Below are 12,377 nucleotides of genomic sequence, written 5' to 3' on the forward strand. Positions count from 1 at the left end.
CAGTGTGTACCAATCCCACAATAGAGTCTGGCTTATGATAGGTACTCATTAAGTGAAGGATATCAAGGACTGGGACCAAAGTCAGTAAGAACTTACGAAGACCATAGTCACCCAGAGGGCTTTACGGGGTTGATCTCAGGTCTTAATGGCAGATCAAAAAGAGTTTTGGATAAGCAGAGAGGCATGAAAGTCTGAAATCACCTTGTTCATCATTTGGGGCCCAGTCTGGACCTTGAAAAAGCTTACTTCCCAGAGCATACCCAAGAAGCTAGGTGCAGACTTCTGAGTTTCTTACTTCAGATATATCTTTCAAATTTGGAAAGCAGTAAATCTTAATTTCGATCCCTAGCTTTGATTTGTTTGCTTAAAACATTTGCCCCGAAGACTATATCCATGTATGATGTCAAAAGGTAGCAAGCAAAAATAATTCAATTGTAATATCAAAATCTCCACTAAATAGTAGAGCAACTTGAAAACATCTCTTATCATCACTTTTTCATGCTTTTTCATTTGTAAAATGAAGATACCAAAAAAGAACTAGCAGCTCTAAAATTATGGATTATATATTCAGATTTGCTGGGATGCCCTTGGGAGGCTTTGTCAAGCACCTTCTTCCCTTCCTCTCCTTCGCCCAACTGCCACAATTCCTCTTGGTTAAACATCACAGTTTTAGTGAGCTATTGTTACTGATGGGAATCCATCAAGTGTATAGGGGAAAGCTAGGTTGAGAATCTCTGGCCTGTGTTATCACTATCATTCTTTCCATGGCCAAAATACTGTGAATCTATGAAATGCACCTCAGTTTACTAGGAAATCACTATATTTTAACATTGCTTAAGTTACTGCTATCCTGAGTTTCTTACACCAACTTAACATTAATTTTTTATTGTACTGTGAGTCAGGGACTATGACAGACACTGAAAATTCAAAGATGAATTTAGAAATGGTCTCTTCCCTCAAGGAGTTCTATCCAATAGGGATAGACAAATGCAACACACTGTGATAAATGCTTTAATGGGGCCAAAGCAGCAAGTCAATTTAGAGTACATCAAAGGGTACCAAAGCAGCCTGGGAGAGAGGTGATCTGGAAAATCTGCCAGTAGGTGACCACAAACTGAATCCTAACTCTAATTAATTGAATTATAGACTGCTAAAGCAGCACAGTGTTAGAATCATCTAATTCAAACTCCTCATGTGGCACAGAGAGAATCTGATGTCCAGAGAGGCTGATGTATGCAGAGTGAGTATCAGAGTTGCAGCTAGGACCCAGATATGTAATACTGGGCTGCCTCTTTAAAAATGCACCTTTTTTGAAGGGAAATTTTTAGAACCTTTTCTTTCATCAGTTTAATAATGAAAGTAATCAATTAATCATATTCGAATAAGATACAGAGAACAACATTTATATATATTGACTTTATGTTCAGTGGTGATGCCAATAACCCATCATCTCTTGGTTACAGATTTTCCATGAGCTGCTGGTGAATTTTTTCAGACCCATCCACAGGGTAACCCTGCTTGTCTACTGAGCTACTGCATGTATGTAATTACACTCAGAAGGACAAGTAGAGTTTGGCTGTGAACAAGAGCAAACTTTAAGAATAAATCTTAGTCCGATTAGCACCTCCTCTCAACAACTGACTGAGGCATCTAAGGGCTAAGGTAAAACCCAAACATTGAAATATTTTTATTATTAGTAGTAGTGGTAGTATATAAAAGGACTCAGCTATGCAATCTTCTTGTAGTTTTTGCTCCTAACGCAGTCACTTGATTTGGGACGTTTAACGACTGTGATTTTGTAATGGGACAATATAAGAGCTCATCACATTAAAACATAAATACTTGGGAAGCCCATAGTTTCTGATAGCTTGCCATCTGTTTGGTTCTTACCGGCACTGGATTTATCCTGCTTAGTGCAGATGATGACATTGTGGGTAAAATCATGGATTATACAATGGATTTCTGAGAACTTTAACTACTGTTATTAATTTTGTCAGCTTGCAAATCAACATTTTCTAATATAAAATCAATTACATTTTATTTTTCAACTCTTACCCTAAGAAAGGTTGCTATGGGCACCACATAACATCTGTTCTGGCGCCAACAGATTGCGTTAAAGTCACCCACAGTCTCTCCAAATTAAAAACCTCAAACTCAGTTCACTGGCTTTGTTACTGTACTCCCAGCAGGATGCTCTTCTGCCTTGCCCCATCATTCAGTTTAATCCTCTAGAAAGAAAATTTTTAGAGGTACAGCGGACTAAATCATTTTCTTCTGAGCACACCAGTTCCAAATGGCCGCCCAGGGTCCTAAATCCGGCGGCTGCGGAGAGGGACTAGCGGGTGTCCTCCTCTGCAGAGCCGTAGGACTCGAGCGCCTTCATCACTGGACCTTGGAAGCCAGGAAGGAAACCCACACACTCAGGGACAGGTATAACCCCGCACGGGTGCACCAGCGAGGCCCCGATCGCAGCAAGGACTCCATCCCTGAGCTTGGTGGGGGCGTCCTGGGGAGGAAGCGAACACTTTCCCCATTCAAGTCAGAGAGCAGGACTCACTGGGTCGCAGGTCAGAAGTTGAATTTTAACCCGACCTGCGCTTTGTCCCCGCGCCTTCCGCAGCCCGGGCGCCGCGGTGGCACGGAGCTGGGAGAGGACGAGAGAGGCTGGCGCGGGAGAAGCCGAGAGTTGCTACCGACCGGGAGCTGCAGGCGGCGGGAGCAGACGCAACCATAGCCGCTTTCGAACGCGAAGCCGCGGAGAGCCAAGCTCGGCTGCTGGGGCTCGGCTCCCCGCGCTCTGCCTTGCCCTTTCGGCAGAGGGCAGCTCCCTGCCTGCTGCAGCCCCGCCACTGTGCGCCCGGCCGCCCCGGGGTGTGCCCAGCCCGCCCCCCGAGCGGCCGCCGGGACTCCAGCAGTTGGACCGACCCTCGCCCTCCGGTGCATGGACAAACTTCCTTCCTCCCCGGCCCCTGTGCCAAGCAGGCTGACAGGCGGCTCCCTCGCCGGTCTCCTCTGGGCTCCGGCCGGGCGAGCTTGCTCTCTGCCCCTCTCCAACCCCGAGCCCCTGGCGCCTATAGCCGTCCCCGCGCAGCGGCTCCAACAAAGCCAGAGGCCCGGAGACGACCCGGCAAGGGGCTGGGAGGGGTAGTGGAGACCCCAGAGCCAGAAGAAGGCGTCCCCTCGGCGGGGCGAGTATAGTGGGAAGGGGCAGCGGGGACGTAGCGGGGAGAGAAAGGGGAAGAAAGTGTCCTGTTCTCGGCGCGAACGCCTTCCTGGCTCGTCCTCGCTCCCCTTCTCCCCCTGCCTGAGCGCGTCCAATGTCCCGTTGGGAATTGGCAGGCGGGGGAGGGAGGAGGGGAGAGGGGACGCGGTGGCCTGGCGAGCGAGCCGCTCCCTTACCTCTGTCCAGGGTGAGCGGCTGGACCACTGTCAATGTCGCCATGTCTGCCGTGGGAGCCGAAGTGACGCTCGGCTTCAGCATCAGCGACCGCTCGTAGTGAGAAAAAAAGGAGGAGATTGGGGGTGGGGGTGGAGAGGGAAGACGGAAAGGAGGGGGAGGAGAGGGAAGGAAGGAAGGTGGTGGTGGTGGAGAAGAAAGCTTGGGTGGGTTCGTAGCCAGATGGAGACGCAACTGTTCCGCGGCGGCAGATCTTCAGTTGCGGTGCGGAGCTGGGCAGGTATCCGAGAGCGACTGCATCGCCGGGCCCTGGGAGGGAAGGCTCTGCCCTAGAACTTTGCTATTCCACCCCCAGGAGCGCTGGGCGGGTGTAGCTGGCGGGCTGCTTCCTTTCAACTTTCCACTCTAATAAAATGGTCAGAATATACGTGTGTGCATGCGTGTGCGTGTGTGTATCAGGGGAAGAGAGGATGGAAAGGGGATATGGGGAAGGGAGTGGGAGATGAATTTTCTCAGATTAAGAGGAATTGCCAATCCAATAATCCCATCCCTTTTAGAGAGAAAATGCTTCCATTGTCAGAAATGTTTGGGATGTAATTACATTTGCAGTTAATTTCTGTTGAAGTTTTTCGGAATGTTGACCTATAACGGCATATAAAGATAACTGACTAAAGGCCAGCGTTCCATCAGTAGATGTTCATTTAGGACCTGAGTATATTGCCTGGAAAAAAAAAAAAAAAAAAAGGCAAACCTCTTAAAAGTGCTTCAAAATAAAAAACATGTAGGTAAGTTTCTATCACTAAGTTTTTTTTCTTTTTCAAGCCACTGTTAATACATTACCAATTCAGTAAATGTAGCTCGGAAACAAGTAGAGTGTTCAGATTTTTCCTCCAAGTTTTTACATACCAAATCTTGTAAACATGCCCCACTCTGCCCCACCCACCCAACAACAAAAACTTTGCTCTTAATGTCCAAACTGATTTTGGTTGTCTATCACTAAGTTTGAAAAATATGTACCTAGCACTTTTCGTGTTGATTTCTAACCAGTCGTTCAGAGATGCCACTTATTGATTGATTAACATATATGCCAGGAATTGAGATAGAAGAGTTACATTGCCTTGTGCCACGCCTTGATTTAGGAGTTCAATTTAGTATCTGACTTCCTGTAGCCTGTAATCTAGTGGGAGATGGTTTTATTAAAAACTTGACTTTAGAGTCAGTTGATCAGGATTAAATTACAAGAGCCTTCAAATACTGACTGTGACCTCTTCGCCCCAATAAAAAGGCTACTTTCACTATCTTGTCATAGTAGGGATTCATTTCCTGACTACGAAATCAAGAAACATAAAGAAACCTTCTATAAGCTGAATAGGGGTGACTGTGGGTGCAGGATTGGAAATGACAAAGCTGCCTCCATCTTGTTTCCTGTGACAGAGCTGAATTGTTTGGGCTAGCAATAAACTCTAAAAGGCAGATACTGTTTTATAGCAAAATATTTGCATATAATTGATGCCATTTTCTTCTGATTACAGATAGGATTTCTGAAGGTCTTTTTCATTTTATAGTCTACAATTGAATTTTAAAAAGCAACATTTCACCAATGTGAGAAAGCCAAAGATGATTGGCCATATATAGACTTAACAGACCCTAAAAACAAACCTAAAATAGTAGTTCGATATGCTTATTTTTATTTAGTATTTAAGAAAGAATGCTGATCTTGACATTTGAGTCTTAGTTATGTGCTTTTCGGAAGTCACACAATCTCTCACTGATCCTGTTTCCTTCTCTGTCATACAATGGAAATAATATCATTCAATGTCACAGAGATCTGTCATATGAGGAAACTAATTCTACCTTGCAATCTCGCTGAGTTTTGTGAGAGTCTAATGGACTCATACATGTGACTGTGCTTTGAAAACAGTAAAGAATATACAAATTTATTTATACAAGCATACATCCCCTAGAACCATGTGGTAAGCTCTGTGCTAGGTGTAACCATGCAAAGATTAATGAGATGGCCCCCTCTCTGCCCAGTCTTGCTTGGGAGACAGTGAGCAAACCATAAGCTTCTGTGCAGTAAGTACTCTAAGCACTATTAAAAGGAAGTGCTCTTGGAGGCCGGAGGTTGCAAAAACAACTTTGGTTTTTTACCGTTATTCACATGCCCTGAATTAAGCAACAGAAAGAAGTTGAGATGAGCGCAATGATACCAGAGTGTGTTCTAAGCTTTTGCACAAAATTATTAAACCTCACTCAGTAACAGAGGATAAAAGGACATACAAATCCCTTGACTTCTAATGTAGTTATTTTACAACATCCTTTATTAGGGAATATGTATTTAAGCAGCTTCATTCATCAGCCCAAAAGTCATAAATTGTAGCCATTCCAACACACATCCCTGATTGTGGTGTCAGTGAAGGTAGTTTTCTTTGTCTTTTTGTTTCCTGATGCATCCTCAGGACTAAACGTTTCATAACATATTTCTGGACTTATGTCTCGAGCTTCCTATTTGAAATTTGCTCTGTCATTCTTTCTCTGTGTTGACTCTGTTGGGTTGTTGTTGTTTTTAAATCAAGATTAAAAGAGAAATTAAAAGGAAGCATAAATCACCATAAATTCATCTGTTACTATTTTTAGTAGTGGAAAGTTCATTCCCTTTAGCTTATATCTACACAGGTGTAGAAAATTAATAACAATTAATTATCCATTAGAATTTGTTTTTATGAATAAATAATATCTCTCCAATAATATTTGTGAATTTCTTTTTGAGACATGCAGGGATATACTTGATCTAGTCACTTGCCAGTTGCTTTGCTGTGTATTTACCTGAGAAGTGTTAAAATATTTGTAATTATGCTTTTATCTTGGCTATTTGGTTACAAAATCACTACACTCTTTCAATAAATGATATGTAGGAATTTAGTTCAATGGTAACTATATTTTCATGGAATTAACTAATTCAGTAAATACTTATTGAGCACTTATATGTGCCAGACTTGGTGCTAGGTTGGTCTCTCTTTCCCTTTCTTTCCAGCCTACAAAGTAGGTATTTTTATGCCACTTTGAAAATAAGTAAACTGAAGCTCACAGAGGTTACACAACTTGCTTAAGAATAGTAGCACCTGGCTTCACAATCTCCTGTGCTTTCTACTAAGAAACATTACACTCTGTTCTTTTTTTTTTTTTTGAGATGGAGTCTTACTTTGTCGCACAGGCTGCAGTGGAGTGGTGCAATTTCTGCTCACTGCAAACTTCGCCCCTGGGGTTCAAGCAATTCTCCTGACTCAGCCTCCCAAATAGTTGGGCCTACAGGCGCCTGCCACCACGCCTAGTTAATTTTTGTGTTTTTCGTGGTGGCGGGGCTTCACCATTATGGTCAGGCTGGCCTCGAACTCCTGACTTCAAGTGATCCGTCTGCCTCAGCCTCCCAAAGTGCTGGGATTACAGGCATGAGCCACCATGCCTGGCCTCATCACACTTTATTCTATGTTGTTGAAGATTTAGTGATTTCAGCCTTTTATTTCAGAGTTCCAGATAAGTATATATATGTATATAAAATCTTTTAAGAGATATATAAATATATATCTATTAAGATATATATCTTTTAAGAGATATAAATATATATTATAAATATATTTTAATATAATATTAATAAATATATTTAATACATGTGAAATATATTTAATGCATACATATGATATATATATATACACACACACACGTCTTTTCTCTCTTATTTTGTGTGTGTGTTGGCTTGAGACATACTCAAAGAGAGGAATGGATGAAGGGAAGTTAGGTCAAAGGACAAAAGAACTATGATACTGGTTCCATTCTATATACATATAGGTTAATATTCAAACAACTGCCTATTTGATATATAAAATCTGTTCTTAGCAAAATCATTCAAAGCTATGTTAAGGTCGGTTTCACTTAATTGAATTTTTTAAAATTATATGACAAAATCTAGAGAAGGTTTGCATAGAGCATTAGCATACCAAGGAAATGTGTTTAGTTAGATTATGAATGAAGTATAATGAGCACAGTTTCATATGAGAAAATAGCACCTTCAAACTGGAGTTCTTTCAGCCTGGGTGTTAGAAATTGTTTTTGACTGATTCAAGATAACATGTTATCTTTCTTAATTCATACGGCTTTGTCAAAATAGCACTAGATTAAGATGAAGTGCTATTTTGAATACTTTGAAATTTAAATGTTTATTTTTTAAAACCATCATAGAATATCTTACTATATTTGTTTTATCTTTATTTTTTTTTGATAACTACTTATTTGTCTGTTCATTCAACAAACACTTAGTATACTGACTATATGCCAAGCACTGTCCTAGGCATTGGGGTATTGCAGTGAACAAGAAAAAGTTCCTGTTCTCACTTGGCTTGTATTCTATAAAGAAGAGAAAGTCAATAAACAAACAAGAAAGAGAGCAATTAGTGACTAAGTATTGTGCAAAGAATGAATAAACTGATGACTGAACTAGATCTAGAATAATGTCAGAATTACAAAAGACAGGGATAGGGAGAAGGGCCTTATAGGGAGCAGGAGAGAAAAGCCAGGGATGAGGGAGCAGGCACAGTGTGTGTTTGGGTAAAATTGGCAGTTCATTTTGGAGTATAATTAAAAAAAAAAAACAAGCCTAAATAGAGCTATTGAGAGTTAGGTGGTGGAAGGTAATATAATTAATGAACAGAAATACAATGAACCTTTCATTAATTTCTTTGTGCCAACCATACAATAAAATGTATGAATACAATCTATGCTAAGAAAGATATTTGTATCATAGCATCTGCATTAAAAATTACTAACTTCAGAATGAAGAGTTACTAATTCAGAGTTAGATGTTAAAAAATTTAGGATGCAATTAAAATATTAAAAGTAAATTCTAAGAGCGAGCGCGGTGGCTCATGCCTGTAACCCCAGCACTTTGGGAGGCCAAGGCGGGTGGATCACCTGAGGTCGGGAGTTCGAGACCAGCCTAACCAACATGGAGTAACCCCGTCTCTACTAAAAATACAAAATTAGCCAGGCGTGGTGGCGCATGCCTGTAATCCCAGCTACTCGGGAGGCTGAGGCAGGAGAATGGCTTGAACCCAGGAGGCAGAGGTTGAGGTGATCTGAGATCACGCCATTGCACTCCAGCCTGGGCAAAAAAAAGCAAAACTGTCTCAAAAAAAAAAAAAAGTAAATTCTAATTATTATTATTTTTTATTTTCTCCAAAAGAAATAACACTTCTCTGTTTTCACAGTTAGAAGTTATGACTGATCTTTTAATAATGAAATTTAAATTCAAAGCTTAGTTTTTTCTTTTTCTTTACGCATCCCAAACTCATATTTACGTCTCTCAGGAATGTCTAGAAATACAAGAAATATTAAACAAACTAATTTTTAAAAATAAAACAGTCTCTTCTCACATTTGCTCAGGAGATATTTCTAAACTATTAGAACTCACAAACTTCAACAATTTTAAAAAACATGTTTATTACCATTGTCATCTAAACATTTTAAATATATTTAACATAGAGTAAAAAGTTATGCTTTTGTCCAACAAATTAAGCACCTGCAATATGCTAGGCACTATTCTGTGCCTGGAACTTAGTTTTGATGAAGACAGACAGATAAAATACAAATTAGCCAATCAATCAGATAATCTTAGATATCGATTATCATGAACATTGATGTGTTGAAGCCTATTCACACTGTATGTGAGACCCAATAATGTGCATTTTGTCTCAACATCACTTTCAGTTATATCACATTGGTATCTTTTGATTGACCATGGTGGCAGTATTTAAACCACTGGGATTGGTAAGTACTCTATTCCAATTTTTTTTTCTCCCTCTAGAAAGCCACTTGTTAAACATTTACCAGCATACCACAAAGTATATGATGAAAATAAAATAGGATGTTGTGATGAAATATACAGCAGGGAAAGAGGCCACTTTAGAGTGGTCAGGGAAAAAGTCACATTGTACTTAATAGAACATTTTTTAAAATCACAAATCTGCACTGCACTTGATGTGTATGTACTGACGAGGACACAGGACCAGGGATGGAGTTAGAAGTAGGAGACATTCATATTTTTATGGAGTTTACAAAATAATTGGAAAATAAAAGCATAAAATTAATTACAAAATGATATATCAATAATAAATGATACTATACATGTGTTAAAGGGATGCAGAAATAAAAAAGGTAAGTGTGGATTGTGATGACTTTCTGGAGGCAATTTATGTTGACTTCCAGAAGAAACTTAGAAATATTTACTGTCTTGCAGGTAGATAGGAGAATGTTTTACCTTTGAGCAGAGAGAGCTACTCTTTGCAACTTTGAATCAGAGGATTGCTAAGTAGACCAGGAACTTCTTCTTCTTCTTTTTTTTTTTTTTTGCATTCCTGTATGTGTTTTATTTTATTTTTATTTTTATAAAATAAAAGGAATCTAAGGAATTTCATAGAAAACTAAAGAAAGAGGAGGGACAAAATGAATATAATAGAGTCTCAATGTGGCTGGGGAATCTTACCATGGTGAAGGGACAACACTGTCACCTGATACTCGGAAAGAACATTAATGATAGCTAGGACTTGTTTGTTTGGGACTCTAGCTTTATTTAAAACGTGGTTAAAATGGCTTTCTCTTGAGGAGCACCTCAATATCTGACTTCTATCCCTTTAAATATAGCTTAACTTATTCCTTCCACCAGCAAAATTTATCTCTAATTTTGGTAGTATGGAATTAATTAAAGATATTAGGAAGAAACAGATGAACAGGCCATCTTCAAATTCTTCACGTTCTTACACTGAACAGTAATTGGGGCTGTAACAGAATTTACTCTAAGTGTGCTGGGAAACATACATGTCAGTAATTAGCAAGTTTAAGGGCGAAATGCATAATTAGCATGGGCAGCACATTCAGTAGAGAATTCTAAACTCTCTAGTTTTTATCCTCCAATGCTCTAATTTGGAGCAAAAATTGCTATAATTTTAGTTAGCTTATATTTAAATATCATCTTTCTGGGCCCAGCCTAAAACATAGAGTGCCCTTTTCTCAAAACTAATTAGGAGGATCAAATTATGCTCCTCTAAAACTGAGTTCCTTACTCTCAGCTTCTGTGGTTTCCTGGCTTTTCTGGTCCTGGAGGAACTCTTAACACTCTTGCCCCTCAGGTGGGCCTTTCTGACCCTGAAATCTCCTTATGCCATCCTGAGTCTATGCCATTACACAAAGCAGATCCACTTCTTGAAATGCAGTATCTCTGAGAAGTTTCCTCTTCGAAAGGTTTCTTAATTTTGCTTATTGCTTAAAGCATTTACTCACATAATAAATCCAGTTGCGACTTTATTGTAGTCTTTTAGGGATTTAACTAGAATGGGAGCAAATGAGGCAATTGAAGATGGTTTTAACTCTATATTAGTACCTCAAGGCTCCTGTCACCCAGAATATTGCATAGATTAATTGTGGTAAACCAACCTGAATAAATATTTTTATTTAGACCCCAAATCAAAGAAATCCCCAAAAAGTGGAGACAGCAAGCAAATCTCTGCCATCTTTATCAAGGTAAGATAGGCAAATAAACTATTAACTCTTTTATATATCTTATATATTCTTTCCTTAGCAAGAGTTTTTGTTTTGGAATTTTAAACATAAGACAATGCACATGTCAAACAATTCAAAAGGTATGGCAGAAACCCACTCAATCACAAGTCATCAATGTTAAGAAGGATTTTTTTGGTATATTTAATACCATATATTATATGAAATATATATAATGTATATGTGCACATCTTTTTAAAATTCTAAGTAGAATTCTCCTGTGCACTATATTTTGCATCTTTATTTTATTTTAGTTATATTTTCATATCAATACATATAGATCTACATAATTCTTCTTAACTACTTCATAAAATTTCATTAAAATAGTCTGTCATAGGTGTACTCTCCGGTGGTTTCTAGGCTTTTGCTACCTCAAACAGGGCTATGAATGAAAATCAGTCTTGTTTATAGCATCTTTATAAACATGAATTCCACTCAATTATGGCCTTGTCACTTTGAATAATCCAGTGCTAATGTGGCCATTTTCAATTTTGTGCTTCCAGATTATAATACCTGCGATGGATTTATTCCTGCTTCATTGCATGCATTCTATCATATGCCATTTGTTACCACTTATCTATAAAAATGTCATATTTAATTGAATTTATAAAACCTAAAGTGATTAAAAGCAAAAAACCAGTCACCATAGACTGATGACTATTTTTCCATTTGAAATATGTGGTATCATGCACTATCCAGCTGACTTCAGTAAGTCAAGAGATCATGACAATAATTTTCTACTAAGAAACAAATGGTATATATGTCTGAAGGAAGGTAAAAATTAAAAGCCTAAAAGTACCACTTTTTACAGTGACTCACGCCTGTAATCCCAGCATTTTGGGAGGCCGAGGCAGGCAGATCACAAGGTAAGGAGATACAGATCATCCTGGTCAACATGGTGAAACCCCGTCTCTACTAAAAATACAAAAGTTAGCTGGGCCTGGTGGTGCACGCCTGTAATCCCAGCTACTCAGGAGGCTGAGGCAGGAGAATCGCTTGAACAGGGGAGTCGGAGTTTGCAGTGAGCCGAGAGCGTGCCACTGCACTCCAGCCTGGTGGTGACAGAGCGAGACTCCGTCTAAAAAAAAAAATTGTATGTATTTATCATGTACAACATGATTTTAAGTACATACATCATGGAATGACATGTCTAGCTAATTAACATATGTATTAACTCATCATATTATTATTATAGTGATGAGAACACTTTACATCCACGCTCTTATGTCAAGAATACATAGATTTCTAACTGTAGTCATTATGCTGTACAATAGAGCAACTTTTAGATATTTGTTTTATGGAACATTTTATTTCCATTAAATGAAATAGTATAGGAACACAATGAAAACACAAAGAGATGTTTAAGTACTTTCAT

General features: G+C 39.2%; 2 protein-coding genes across 2 annotated transcripts in view; one reads left to right on the top strand and one right to left on the bottom strand.

Moving 5' to 3' along the window:
- LIN7A (lin-7 homolog A, crumbs cell polarity complex component) overlaps nt 1-4,053 on the bottom strand; it is a 144,766-nt gene extending 140,713 nt beyond the window's left edge. Inside the window, exon 1 of the mRNA XM_032170827.2 lies at nt 3,400-4,053. Coding sequence (XP_032026718.1) covers nt 3,400-3,481 — 82 coding nt within the window. The 5' untranslated portion in view covers nt 3,482-4,053. The remainder of the gene's footprint in view (nt 1-3,399) is intronic.
- ACSS3 (acyl-CoA synthetase short chain family member 3) overlaps nt 3,247-12,377 on the top strand; it is a 357,152-nt gene continuing 348,021 nt past the window's right edge. The window contains exon 1 of the transcript XR_009208841.1: nt 3,247-3,496. The gene's annotated coding sequence lies outside the window, so the exon portion shown is untranslated. The remainder of the gene's footprint in view (nt 3,497-12,377) is intronic.

This window comes from Hylobates moloch, unplaced genomic scaffold (assembly GCF_009828535.3).
Source record: "Hylobates moloch isolate HMO894 unplaced genomic scaffold, HMol_V3 SCAFFOLD_12, whole genome shotgun sequence".
In the NCBI taxonomy this organism is placed as follows: Eukaryota; Metazoa; Chordata; class Mammalia; order Primates; family Hylobatidae; genus Hylobates; species Hylobates moloch.